We start from the raw sequence: 13,989 nt of genomic DNA on the forward strand, positions 1-13,989 counted from the left end.
CTAACATTTTCAAGTTTATTTGTTTACAACACAATGGAATACAAGTCCTCTTCCTGTAGTGTTTTTTGCTATTTTATCTTATCAAATGTTTAAAAAAATTTTAAAAATTTTCGCAAAATATGGTTTGAAGGTTTGTCATGTCATATTCCTTTTTTTTTCCTTTTTTTTTATTGTTGTAATTTTACCTAGAATGTATTTTCTTTAAATGTATGATGAAACCTATTTCGTTATCTCACAGTTTCATAAACTTTCAACTTGTATATTAAAATTCTCTTTCATATTAGAGTATACTCTCTTTTTGTCATAGTCGTAGGGGGCAAAACAATCATAATTTTTAGGATTATTTTGATCATTAAGGGGCCCCTTTTATTACTTTTCTTTTCTTTTTGTTGTGTAATTTTTTTTAATTCATGTTTTGTTAGCATTTAATTTGTCATTTTACTAAACTTTTATTAATTGTTTCGATTATGCTTTCCAATTGTGTGCTTTTTAAAGTTACTTTTTAAAAAATTGACAGGCTACTTGTACATATTTATATGTCAGTTGATGACGTTTCACCTAATTAGTTTATATGACTGTTTGTTTTTTGCTTTTTCCACAAAAGTATTATTCATATCTAATTATAGCAATATGACAATAATGTAAAAATAGATTTTTATATCTTAAAGTTTTCAAAAAGACAATCTTTCATTTTCAGGTAGTAATATAGGATCATAACATTTTCTATGTCAACAATTTACATACTGCTGAAACTGATATTTCTTTGGAGTAATCCGAAAAAAATTCCTTACATGTCCAATTTGCAACCAATTAAGCTCGAGTTCTTTGGTCTTGTGCCATGATCATGATTCAGAAAAAGATTTATGATACACATTTCATGATCTTAACTATAAAAAAAAAATAAGACCGATTTCCTAAATATATAATACAGATTATAGAGATGATAAACATGCAAGAAAAATATTTGAGAACGTGTCAAGAGAGTTTTTGTTGGTGATTGACTCTTGTCATCATTTTGTTTGTTTTGTTGAAAGGGGGCGGGGGGTTGCAACCAATTAAAATGCAATAAATGTTAACTGATTGAAATCATAATTCTGATTGGTAATTCAGATACGGGAGTTGGTTAGCCATCGATAGAATTGCTTGTTAGGCGTCTCATTTTTAAATTATAATTCCATCAGTCGAGTTACTCAGTTGGATGAACACGTTTTGGTTGCATAAAATATAAGAATTTTTTCAGGCAATCTCGTCCACTTGCATGTAAATGGTTATTTATTTATTCTTTCATCCTTGTTCTTTACGGAATGATAGGTGTCAACATCTTTCAAGGAATCTATATCTTTGATTAGCCAGATCTTGCCAACTTCTTCCATTTCATCTCATCTTCCATTAGCTATTAGTTGATTTCTTATTTCCAGTGCGATGAGAAAGGGGTGGGGGTGGGGCTGGGATGTCAGTGGTGGCTGAAGCAATCAGTTCTTTTTAATTGCAAAGTATACTCAAGCCATATGCACCAGTGTTATTTAACAATTACTACAAAAGCCAATAAGTCATTTATATATAACAGAGAAGAACGGTTACAGCAATTGTTTGAGAGAGCTATAGTCAATTTGTTAATAAAAATATGAACATAATGGCAGTATCTGCACTCTAGATATGATTCATCATATTATTTGAAATGCATCCTTTCTCTCTCTCTCTCTCTCTTCACAGGGGGAGACAGATTCAATGCAACTCAACAAAGAAAAGCTGGATGAACTGTCCAAATCTGTTCAAGGCTTAGGTATGGAATTGTGGCATTTGTGAAAGATAATGCCATAAATTTTATTGCTGTATGCTCTTTTCTGAGTTTAGGCATACTTTAAATTTGCCTTTGAATTATGGTTCTAAAATTCTCGGGTTTCCCTAGTGTCAAATAGCATATCTTGCCCAATTAGAGTACACATGCTTAAAAAGCTGCACGAATCATGTCATGTTAGACTTTTGTATCGGTCAGAAGAAATAAATAATGTGAAGGGCTTAGAGCATGGTATCAAATTGTGAACAACACATACACTAAAAAGGATGTTTTGTGGGATTTTTTTCTTTCATTTTTCAAAAGTGCCAACATATACTTAGGAAACTTTTATGATTGCTTATGGCTGCATTTTTATTAAGCACATTTATAAGATTTGATCATGCATTTAAAATAGTTCATATTTTACCCTAGCATGCTACATGGAACAAAATTTCCGTTTCGAATAACTCAAATTTGGCACCCTTTTTTATATTGGCACTATTACAACATCCATTTATTACTGATAATAAACGGAATAAAAGAAGTCAAAATAAATTACTACACTGCTTTTACTTTAGAAATACTGAACAAAGAAAAAGAGAGTTATAAGATTGATTTTTAATTTTGTCCTTTTTGGTTGTGTTGTTGTTGTTCTTGTTGTTGTTGGCAAAGAAAGTTTTGTCCCAAAGGCGATCTTTGTTTAAAATTTTGCTTATTTGATTGTTAAATTGAATTTGAAGCTTTTCCTTATACTGATTTTGTTGTTCAATCACAAAATACAAGCTATGACTTTTCTGTATTTTGAAATGATTTTAATTTTGTATTTTATAAACAGAGAAGGATTTGCAAGAACGCAACCAGGAGAAGATGGAATTAGCCAAAGCTCTGACAGTTTCTTATGAGGAGGTGCAGAGATTGAGGAATGAGTCATCCCAGGTAAACGTCGGTTTAATCAACAAATGTAGACTTCAAGACTTTCAAAATACTTTATGTTTTTGGCTTAGCAAAAATTGTATTTGGCTTTATGAATTTTAAGATAGCTCAGTTGTTAGAGCACTATTCTCACAAGCAAATGGATAAGAATCAGTCATGGGTTCTGTCGACCGATAGTCAGTTCTTGTTTTATATCAGAGTATTTCATTGACTGAAAGGTACTGTTAGTAATGTTTTTCTTTCTTGAATCAGAAGGCATGGTGAACTGTTGCTGATTGACTCTGTATATATTGAGATTTATTAGGCCAAAGTAGTTAGAGTGCAGCCCGATTCCATAGCTTGAATATTATGATCTGGTTCTATTTTCTAGAATTTTGTGACCTGCAGGTCTATGTCCAGCCCTCCTGTGGAAGGTGTAAAGTTAAGGTCTTCCTTGGAAAGGGATATTAACTCATATTTTCGCACCATGTAAAATCAGTTGTTTTTTTTAATTGAGCTTTTATATAGCGCAATATCCCCTAAAAGTGCTCAAAGCGCTTTACAAGTACATGACTGGTAAAAGCACTATCTCTGTCAAGAGAGAAATTGGAATTGCACTTTACAAGCATCTCGTCCTACACGATTAGTATTACTGTTGACTTTGGACCCATTGCAAAGAGCTTAGAGCACATTTATTTGGTATTTCGCCATATAGAAGCTTACTTTTTTAGTGACTCCCTTGGGAAAAGACGGGGCTCTATTGGTCTGTTATTATTGAGACACAACTGTCAATCACTAATGGGACTTAAAATGTAACTTCAGAGTTCCTACCTTAAGTTTGTATATATCTATCTGTTTCGGTTTCTTTTCAGATGCAGGACAATATGACCAAAGAGAGAGTCCAGCTAGAGAATACCCTCAAAGACTTGCAGGCAAATCTTGACCAAACAAAACAGGTATGGATTATCTAACGATGTGTAATTTTAGTCAAGATTATTATTTGCACCTTGGAGTCCTTTGTTTCACCTGTGAGGCCTTTTTATTTTTACTTTTGCACAATGGTTGGCAGTTTCCCATTTGTCATACCTCGTGAGACTTTCCCATTAAAAAAAAAAACACTTTACAAATACAAGAACAAACATTTGCTTAATTCTTGAGTTATTCTTGTCGAGGTCATTTAAATTCACTTTATCACATGTCACATATCAATTGATATTATTAATTATTTTTTCTACTTTCTTATATTGATTTATCAATTTATTCATTATATCAATCAGTGTGTAGTTAATTTATTCATTCTCCTTTATCTTGATAGTAATAACTTTTTCTTGATAATCTTACGTTATATTATGTAATGGTAGATAGCTTTCATGTTAGATATAAGGATGTCAAAATGAATGTATTCATACGCTATGATTCAGATATTACCAGGAATTTACGAACAACTCACAGCTTTATCTAGGGGTTTAATGGATTGATCAGTAGAGAATTAGAATTACAATCACGGGCAAGCAAACATATTTCAAATCAAGAGGAAGAGTCTGTTCTTTTTTTTTTTCTTTTTTTTGTTTGTCATTTTTTGTTGTTGTTTTTTATTTTTGTGGGGGTTTTTTCTTTTCCTTTTTGTTTTTAGGGGGAGTGTTTGTTTTGTTTGTTCTTTTAAAAAGTTTTCTGTCTTCTAACATGTGATTGAGTGAATGGCAAGATCAGAGAAAAATAGAAGTATTTTGCAATACAGCAGTTTCCCCAAAAATTGCTTCGAATATCTATTTCCCTTTAATATTTTTAAACTACTGGAAGACACTAGAAATACCCCTGGTCACATAAGAGGCGTCGTGTAGTTATTTTTAGTTCTGATGATCTGTATGCTATTGCCACGAAGGCAAAGCAATTATATCAAAATATTACATTTCACTTCACATAAAAAATAATCAATGTCTTCTTGCAATGGATTAAAGAAATAAATACACGGTTGCTTATCTGAGATTTTTATAAAAGAATAATTACGTTGATAATCTATATTTGTTTACTACTCAAGATGGCTACTTTTACTCTGCAGTGAGATTACTATTTTTTGGAAATTAGAACATTTATTTTGTTTTATTATTTCAAATCCCATTTTCTATATTGTAGTTAGTTTGTTTTGTTTTGTGTGCGTTTTTAAGCCGGTTTTATTCTCAAAGCTTGTGTTATCAAGTTTTATATTTTTATATTTTCAGTAGATTGGTTTTGGATTAAATGTTATTCAATGGTACATGGGTTTTGTATCACATTTACATATTTATAATTAATTGGGCCTAGTGAAAAATCTTGGAAAATCTCTATATCTATATAAACATTGTTATTTATTTTGTCTATATATCATTTAATTTGTATAATTCTCATTCCTACTCTACATTATTTTTATTCACTGTTTTGATAGTTGGTGCATTTTCATTATAGACCTGTCACTCTCATGTGTCATTATGAACTGGATGCCAAATATTGAATTAAATTAAATATGATCAGAATTATAAATTTGGGAACTTTAGCAGTTTAAGAAGTCACAATCATTCTCTTCAATACAAGCATACGCGTCAAGATAAGTTTCATAAATAAGACTTAAAATTCAATTCTTAGTACTGGTTCACCCCAACACAGTACTGAATTGAAGCAGTGGAGTGCAATTAATAATAATAATGCACATTTATATTGCGCAACCTATCACCCTGGTTGGAGGCTCTGGGCACATTACAAATAAAATTGTTATATCGAATGAGAAAAATACACACTAACAGCCACACTCTCCCACCACCCACTGCCTCAAACACGCCAATACCACACACACTCATCCACATCTACATGTACCACATAAACGCACTTGCAACACAACACATTCATAACAGGTACGCAAGAAGCATTTACAGTTGATCACAAACCATAGGCTTTTTGAAAATAGTATGTTTTTAACCGATTTTTTAAAATGTTCAGAGATGGGATCTTCTTAATGGAGCAGGGAGTTCATTCCAAGTAAGAGGGGCAAAGTGGGAAGATCTTTCTCCAGCTTTTAATTTGCTCCTGGGTATTTCAAGGAAGGTCGTTTGATGCCGACCGCAGTGTCCGAGGTGGTTTATAAACTGTGCACAGTTCCTTGAGGTAATTTGGCATTAAGGCATTTGTAAACTCAAGTGGCTGCCTTGTAATATAGCACAGATATATACACAGTAACTATACAGAGCACTTATTGATACATAGATACATGATGAAAACAATAGAGGCGTTTTTTTTATCCCTAACACAGTTCATTTTACCAGAGTTTTTGTTGACTTTGATTGATGTCAAAATAGGAAGGTCTTCGATCTTTACTATTTTTGTAACCATAATTTTACATGAGTTTTTATAATGCATATAAACATGCTCACTTTACTATGGGTTTAATTTTTTTTTTAAACCATGCGTCCAATCTTTCTTGCCTGAGGAGTATACGATTAGATACTTTATTGTTTAGATTTAGTTTCGTATCTTGCTATTATATTGTTGAACACAGGAGCTGAAACAGGCAGAAACAAGAACAACCCAGCAGGTGGCAGAGATCCAATCGTTGGCTGAAAAACATTTCAATAGAGCCAATACTCTAGAGGGAGAGCTTTGTCGGGTCAAACAGGATAATATTGTAACTAAGAAACAGGTTAGAAGAGCTTTGCCGTGATTCAGCGCCTTTTTTCCTAAATGCAATTTTCTTATCAAATGCTTCCATTTGACCCAAATCTGTTAAACTGCCTTTTTACCATTTTATTTTTTAAATTTTGGTTAGAATAGGTCATGTTACAAACATAACCTTAACAGTAATATTTCATTCAATAAAAGCTATGGTAGCTTCAGTTTTTCAATGATTTTAACTTTAACACATTTTTTGGACCATATTCATATTAGTTTTAACTATTGTATTATTTTTTAATGAATATTTGTATTACCTATTCGTATTAATCTTACAATATTCTATGTAACTTTTTTTTTCAATCAAATTTCTAATGCTTTAGAAAGATAGTCATCTTTTGTTTGTTTTTGTTTTTATAACAGTTTTTAAAATTCGTAGCTGTTTGTTTTTAATTCTTAATTTATTTTCTGTTTACAAGCGATAAAAATATTTGCTTGTACTTCAACTTATTTACTCATTCATTCTTTATATATGGCCATGTGTCCCTTTGCTACAGCTTCTGTCCCAAGAAATCCTAATGTTGAAATTGGACGCAATGTCAGAAGGCCTTTCACTAGGTCATGATGACACACTAGATAGCTTACTGCAGACAACTGATGACCATCATGACGCACAACACATTCAAATGTCCTCACGGTCACAAAATTCTGACAATGTTGAAGGAGTTAGTGAGGAGGAAGAGGAAGAAGGCGAAGAATTTGATAACAATGTTAGTTCTTGTGAATTTGCGTATGGATGTCTATCTCACATTAGTGTCAAATGACTGTGTCTATAGTCTGTGTGCATATAATAATGATTATCATTCTGTTTGTTCTAAAACTTTTAGATTTAGATATTAATCATTAGGGAAAATGGAGGATCAAATTTCGTGAAGAGTTTAAACTCTGATATAAAGTATGACATAAGTATCCTAAATATCTTACCATATGTTTTTTAAAGATTTTTTTTTCTTTAAAATAAAAATCTAATTCGTGATGAATGAGCTTCTATTTCTCTTCAATTTGAATATGTTTTAAAGGAGGTAAACGATATATGAATTAGTGGTTCTATACGAATAATTTTCTTTTCAAAAATTCTGTTGAAATGGTCATGAATCCAGAAAAACTTTGTAAAATATACTTTTATCAGCTAGATTAATTGAAACAAAATACAACGCATTTAACGACATGAACAAAGCATCAACCCCATTCCCCATCCCACCCAACTCCCACCCCCACCTACCCCATCTCATGATTGTTGTAGAACATAATACATCCCTATTATATTTTTTAATCCAATCTAATACTCATTTTTTCCCTTTAATTAACAAATTATACACGACGTCATGTAAGATTTTATAACTAAATTCCAATGAATCCAAGCAAAAGTTTTTTAATTCTTATAGTTTAAAACCTACCTTAGGGCACTTCTTTCTCTCTCATATTCATTGAAAATAAGTCTTGCAAGTTCTGCCTTATTTTCTGTACTACAACTCTGTTGATCTTACTGTGTGTAATTCACTTAGAGTTTCAAGTAAGACTGTTGAGCTCAAATGTTTTCTCAATTGAATTGTATAATAATAATTGTCAATGTCCTTATTTTATTCAAAGTTTGAACTTTTTTTGTTTTTGTTTTTTTTGTTTGTTTTGTTTTGTTTTATTTTTATTTATTTTTAGAATATACGTAGATGTGTTTTATTTTACGTACACATATATGTGTTGTAGCCTTAACCTTTTGTCTCATACCTCGATTCTCCGTCATTCAATTCTTAGCAAATTGTTGTTGAACATAATGAGTCACCAATGTTTGCCTTTGATGTAAGTGAGACGGTAAAACAGGAATAGACTTGTGAAATGTATCTTATGAATTTGGTTAAAAATAAAATGTTGATGTTGACTTCTATGAAATTCTAAACCACAGGCAGTAAAGGAGTTAAAAATATAGATTTGAAATCTCATTGCCCTTTATTTTTCAACATTCTGTTCATTTCTTCCACAGACGTTGTTTTGTTCATTATTATACCAATACTTATCCTGATTACTGATTTTAAAATGGCCCATATAATCTTTTTATGTATCTATTCCTTCCTGATTCCTGTGTTCCCATGTATGTGATACCAATTTCCAAGATTGATGTCATTTTTTTAAATTTTTTTTTTTTTGGTTTGTTTATGTATTTGTTTATATATCTTGATTCTTTCATATTTAGATTTTTTTAAATTTGTTTAAAACAAGATTATACTCTAAAATTAAAGGAAAAACGCAACATCCGTCAGTCCGAGATTTATGAGATGATAGTAAAAGTGTAACTACATCTATCACTATACTATGTTTCGATAGACACAAAATTCTTCTCATGCAAAATTGCTCTCTCTCTGAACATACGTTCATATAAGTTATAAGAATTTGGGAAATTAAAGTTTTTTGAAGTACAAAAAAGAGAACATTTGTTTTAACTCAAAATTTATATCGTAAGCTTGAAATCCAATCTGAAGGATTAGGTTCACCCTGCCATAATACTGTTGTGAGAGGATTGGTCACAATTATCTAATGAAAATTACTTGAATGAATTTCAGCGAGAAGCTTTCTCTAACTTTGAAAATTCAAATTTCTCTATTTTTTATATTCCTTTTCTTTATCCGATTATGCTTCAGAAATTGCTTGCTGCTTTATGCTCTAGTATATCATAGGTATTTTCCACCAGATCTAAGTGACCTAGCTTGCCAATCAATCACTGTTGGGTAGACCAGAGCGGGGTCAGAAAAAATCCCAACTGCACCCAGAATCAACTCTGGTCTCTTTGCTTATGAAGCAAGCGCTCTACAACTGAGTTATTGGAACTCCCTGACTTGATTTCAGTATTGCATATTACTTGCTCCGTTTCTTCATTAAAATATTTTTATATATAGGTGATTCATACAAGGAAAGAAAAAAAAATTGTCATTTCTGGTCCTGGTTCTTAAAATTGCAGACATAGAAAGAGAACCATTGAATGTGTTCAAGAGACTTTCCAACTGTACGCTCTCCGGGTTTAGTTAATAAAACAATTTTTCGTCTCTTTATCTTTTATTGTTTTTTTTAACAACCTTATTATTCACCTTAACCTCATTTGATGTAGTCCTAACCTTGTGCATCTGAAAGTAGTACCAAATCAATCTGTAATTAATTTTCATAGACTAGTATTTCATTCAATGATACTATTATTAGAATAGTAATTATATTATTATTATTATTATTATTATTATTTATTATTTTATTATTATTATTATTATTATTATTATTATTATTATTATTATTATTATTATTATTATTATTATATTATTTGAAATATTTTAATAGCCATTGTATGGTAAAGTATTTTTTTTAATATTTCATTTTATTCCTAATTTCTTTTTAAAGAAAGGAAAAGCACTATTTTAGTTTTACCGAGGGAAGAAATGACCAAAGGTCATTAGGAATACATTGCTGTAATTGGATTGGTTAAAAATGAGGGATTAAGATGATTTTCTTTTGAGGTCTATCATTTATATGGTTTCCAGTAAAATGCTTTACTCTTAACAAGTAGAAAGAAACTTGAACACAAAAAGACTTGGAACATGTTAAACTGTTGTTATTATCAATTATTATCGTTGATAAATTTTTTTTTCATCCCGTCTTGTATCCAGTCTGACAAGTTTTTTGACGACAAAGAGAATAAGTCTGTTCCTCCCCCTAAACCCCTCCAGTCCCATTCAAGCAGTCTAAAGTCTACAGCTGCCAGGATTGAGGAAGACCGTAAGAACAATGCCCTTAGAGAAAGACTGGCAGAAGAACAAGATTATCTAAGGGTAAGATTTTAACTTTTCATACAGTCTACCACTGTTCTGTCGTACATCGATGAAGTATTTTTGAAATTTTTACTTTCAATTTTTTACTTCAAATATTGATTGATTAAAATGACTCTCTTTTTTTGAAAAAGTCAAAGTCTTAAGAGTTGAAATATTTCAAAATTACGATTTTTGGACAAAAATGAGGGAATTCAAAGAGTAGCAAGCAATTGCTATGTCTGTTTTACGCTATAGAAACCGGGATAAATTCCGGCTCCATGAGCCAAATGGCTCTGACGGATTACTATAACTACTACTGCTACACAATATTTATATAACATTTTGCTTAGATTACACTTTGATAATAGTGGAGATTTTTTTTGACCTCTCAGAGAATATTATTCATTTGGTTGTAACTCTTCTATATAAGAAGTGTCCACTTCACATCTTAATAGTTCAAATTCTCCTTCCCAACCCCAAACACAGTTCCAACTCCGTCAACAAATGATGAGGCATACAGAGACGATGGAGACTGCCAGAATCAAATCGGAGGAAACCATTGACTGTCTCAAGAGGAAACTCAACACATTACAAGAAGTATGTTGGCTGTTGTTGTTGTTGTTGGTAGTAGTGGTGGTTGTTGTTGTTGTTACTTTTGTTAATTTTGTTGTTGATGTTGTTGTTGTCCTTGTCACCATTGTCATTGCTATCATTATTATTATTATTATTATTATTATTATTATTATTATTATTATTATTATTATTATTATTTATTATTATTATTATTATTATTATTATTATTATTATTATTATTATTATTATTATTATTATTATTAATGTTCTCATTATTATTATTATTATCATCATCATCATCATCATTAAAACTATTTTTATGATTATTAGTTATTACTATCATTGTTATTATTATCACCCTGTAACCTATATTATCACATTCAGATAATTTAATACCATGTTCAATCCAGTGAAACTCAGGCAAAATCAACAATATTAATTTTTTTTTAAATGTTTTTTTAAAAGATGCTGTTAAAACGAAATTATACATGGGTTCAGATTATCCAGGTGTGAGTGTAGTGCATTATTGATTTATTTTATAAATGGTACAGTGCTGGACATTAAGAGACATGAAAACTTCGACTGCAAGGCTTTAAAGGACATTTTTTTCCATTACTTTTTTACATGTTGATTATTTTATAAATTACCATCTTGCAGGTGCTATTCAACACTAACCCAGATATTCAAGCCATAAGAGAGATGACGAGGTCAAGGTCGACATCACCAGCAAGTAGAATTATCTCCCCTTATGTAAGGGTATAATTTGTATCTAATAAACTAAATTCGTATTCGTCATTAACAACCAAAGCATGCAGACTGCTTTACAAGAGTCCGTATGGACAGGGGGTCTAACATCTAACAGATTGAATGTCATCGAACGATATGTGTTGTATTTGGACCTTATCTCTGATTTCAGTGTATTAACTCACTCAATCCCTTCAGATTTTTGCTACTTTTCAAAATTAGAAGGGAAAAAATGTATTTAAAATAAGCATGTGCATAGATAGTTTTATTCAAATACCATTAACATGTAAAAATGAAGAACATTAGCTTTGATACTAACTACGCCTATAATTTGTCTCAGAAAAAAAGTAATAAATAGGCATGGGGTAAAAGTAACCCTGGGTATACTACGGATATAGTCGGTGTTAGGGTTGAGTGAGTTAAACAAAATAAATTTATTGATATCATCAAAAGACATTTCATAGTCAGTGTTACACTGTCTGACTTTCAAATGGTCAGAGGTGGGTTGTGTCTTTCAAGGCATGACCTAAATCAATCAGTTTTCTTTTAAACACAATTTTTTTTTATATAATGTAACCAAAGGCGTAACCAAAAAATCTAGCTCAAAATTAGTGGCCAATGTTTTACTTTTTCCTGCTACTTAAAATGTTCAGTGTTACTGTCTCAAAAGGTTATTAGGTTGGACTATTGAGTATTTGAATCGGTTGCCATGAAAAAGCTATTAGAATTATAATTGAGACTCTTTTATCACTAAGTTTATAAATGATAGTGACTAATTATTTTTTCATCCATTATCAATATCCTCAGAGGAACCGATCCCAAAGTCCTTTGAGCAGATCCAGCCATAGTTACTCTGCCATAAGGAGGTCAAGGTCAACTGATCGTTTTCCTAGTCCTATATTTCCTGAGAGAGATTGTAAGTTTTGTGTTAAAACAAAAAACAAAAACAAAACATACATAGACATATTTATGTATATTTTAGTTGGGTTTTTTTTTCTCAGATATAGATACTGCTAACTGAACCAGATTTCAGTCATTGGATCGGTAAAAAGAATTTTAACACTTTTCGAAAACCTGACACCTTTTTATTCGATGCAGCTTTGGATGCTGATTTATGAGAGAATATCTTGAGCAAAGTATGATTGCTTTGCTTTTGATAATTTCATTAATCAAAATGTCACATTGAATTATTTTATACTTTTACACAAGTTTTATTTAAATGCATTATTTCAATACTTGAGAGTTGTATTTTGTCAAAGGGTGAAAAAATAAAATATCCTTGCATCATAATAGGTTTTTTTATCCAAAAGTGGGGTTTCTGGTAATGAAATAGAAAGCAAAGATAAAAACAAAACTCGAAACTGTGTTGGTTATGGAGAGGTTAGTATATTATATTGTATCAATTGGCAGAAATATTGTGTTTTATCATTATTTAAGCAACATTGAGTGTAATGGGTGACATTGATCACAAAACTCGGACCTTTGTATTATCTAAGCAAAGCTCTTTACAAATATTACCTGAGTCAACCCGTGTGTAATGGATGTTTGAAGAGTGCTAGTACTAAAAGCGGCACATAGCAATTGACATTTATTATGTGAAATGGAATTTTTGTTTAGATATGGCCTATGAAGGAAATAAAACATTGTTCAATGCATTGGTTGTGGTAAAACCATGGAAATAGTCAATACAGTTGTCCTAGGGAAATATAATTTGCACAGTTTCCCTCGTCCACCCAGCAGTGAGCTAGGCTTGTCTGATCTGGCCAAAAGTACTTTTGCAATAGATTATCAATCCATTCTTTCAATAAATTATTCATCTAATCAAAGGGGAGTAAGCAATTATTACTTGTAAGCAATTGTTACTTTCCATGGACAACTACAGAAACTAGTGTGCGGCTATGTGGTCTAGTGGTATGACACTCGCTTTCGGATCGGAAGGTCCTGGGTTCGAGCCTCATGCTCAGCACATAGTTGAGTCCTTGGAAAAAGCTCTTTACTCACATTCTCTCACCATACTCAGGTGTAAAATGAGTACTTGGCCGTTTTTTGTCCAAAAAATTGTAATATCGCCTAACAGGCGTCATCTCCCGTCCTACATGTTAAATGTTGCTGTTGACCAGGGACCCCTTGTAAAGCGCTTTGAGCACATTTAGTGGATGGTGCGCTATATAAAGCTCATTGTTAAAGCTCATTCTTTAAACTGGAATTAACTCCTGCTTTATGGGCTTTATGGCTCTGGTGGACAACGTTAAAAGTTAAAAAGCAGTTTTTGCACAACCATGTCTGATGGTGAAAGAAGAGCTCATGAATATGTATATTAATATCTATTTTACATTTATTCGTTTATCTTTCTTTACATTCTCTCTATTTCAGATATTATATGAGGTTAAAGGTGAATAGCAGCAAACAATTCACACATACTGTCATTGTTTTCAAAAAACCTTGAGAAAAAAACAACCCAGTGAGTTATTGATTGATGAAAGTAGTAAACGTCAATTCATC

The 13,989-nt window shown here is 31.5% G+C and overlaps 1 protein-coding gene across 8 annotated transcripts in view; it reads left to right on the top strand.

Annotated features, from left to right (window-relative positions):
• Window positions 1–13,989, top strand: part of LOC144979806 (uncharacterized) — a 95,381-nt gene extending 81,392 nt beyond the window's left edge. For 6 of the 8 annotated variants that reach the window (XM_078926913.1, XM_078926916.1, XM_078926914.1 and 3 more), the window contains 10 exons: window positions 1,714–1,783; window positions 2,613–2,713; window positions 3,562–3,645; window positions 6,216–6,356; window positions 6,883–7,095; window positions 10,030–10,191; window positions 10,657–10,767; window positions 11,401–11,493; window positions 12,295–12,403; window positions 13,861–13,989. In XM_078926913.1, coding sequence (XP_078783039.1) covers window positions 1,714–1,783; window positions 2,613–2,713; window positions 3,562–3,645; window positions 6,216–6,356; window positions 6,883–7,095; window positions 10,030–10,191; window positions 10,657–10,767; window positions 11,401–11,493; window positions 12,295–12,403; window positions 13,861–13,871 — 1,095 coding nt within the window. In that variant the 3' untranslated portion in view covers window positions 13,872–13,989. The remainder of the gene's footprint in view (window positions 1–1,713; window positions 1,784–2,612; window positions 2,714–3,561; window positions 3,646–6,215; window positions 6,357–6,882; window positions 7,096–10,029; window positions 10,192–10,656; window positions 10,768–11,400; window positions 11,494–12,294; window positions 12,404–13,860) is intronic. The other 2 variants (XM_078926920.1, XM_078926921.1) reach the window with 2 other exon arrangements.

The sequence above is a fragment of the Berghia stephanieae genome, chromosome 9 (genome assembly GCF_034508935.2).
Source record: "Berghia stephanieae isolate SIO BIC M18660-M18661 chromosome 9, UCSD_Bste_1.3, whole genome shotgun sequence".
Lineage (NCBI taxonomy): Eukaryota > Metazoa > Mollusca > Gastropoda > Nudibranchia > Aeolidiidae > Berghia > Berghia stephanieae.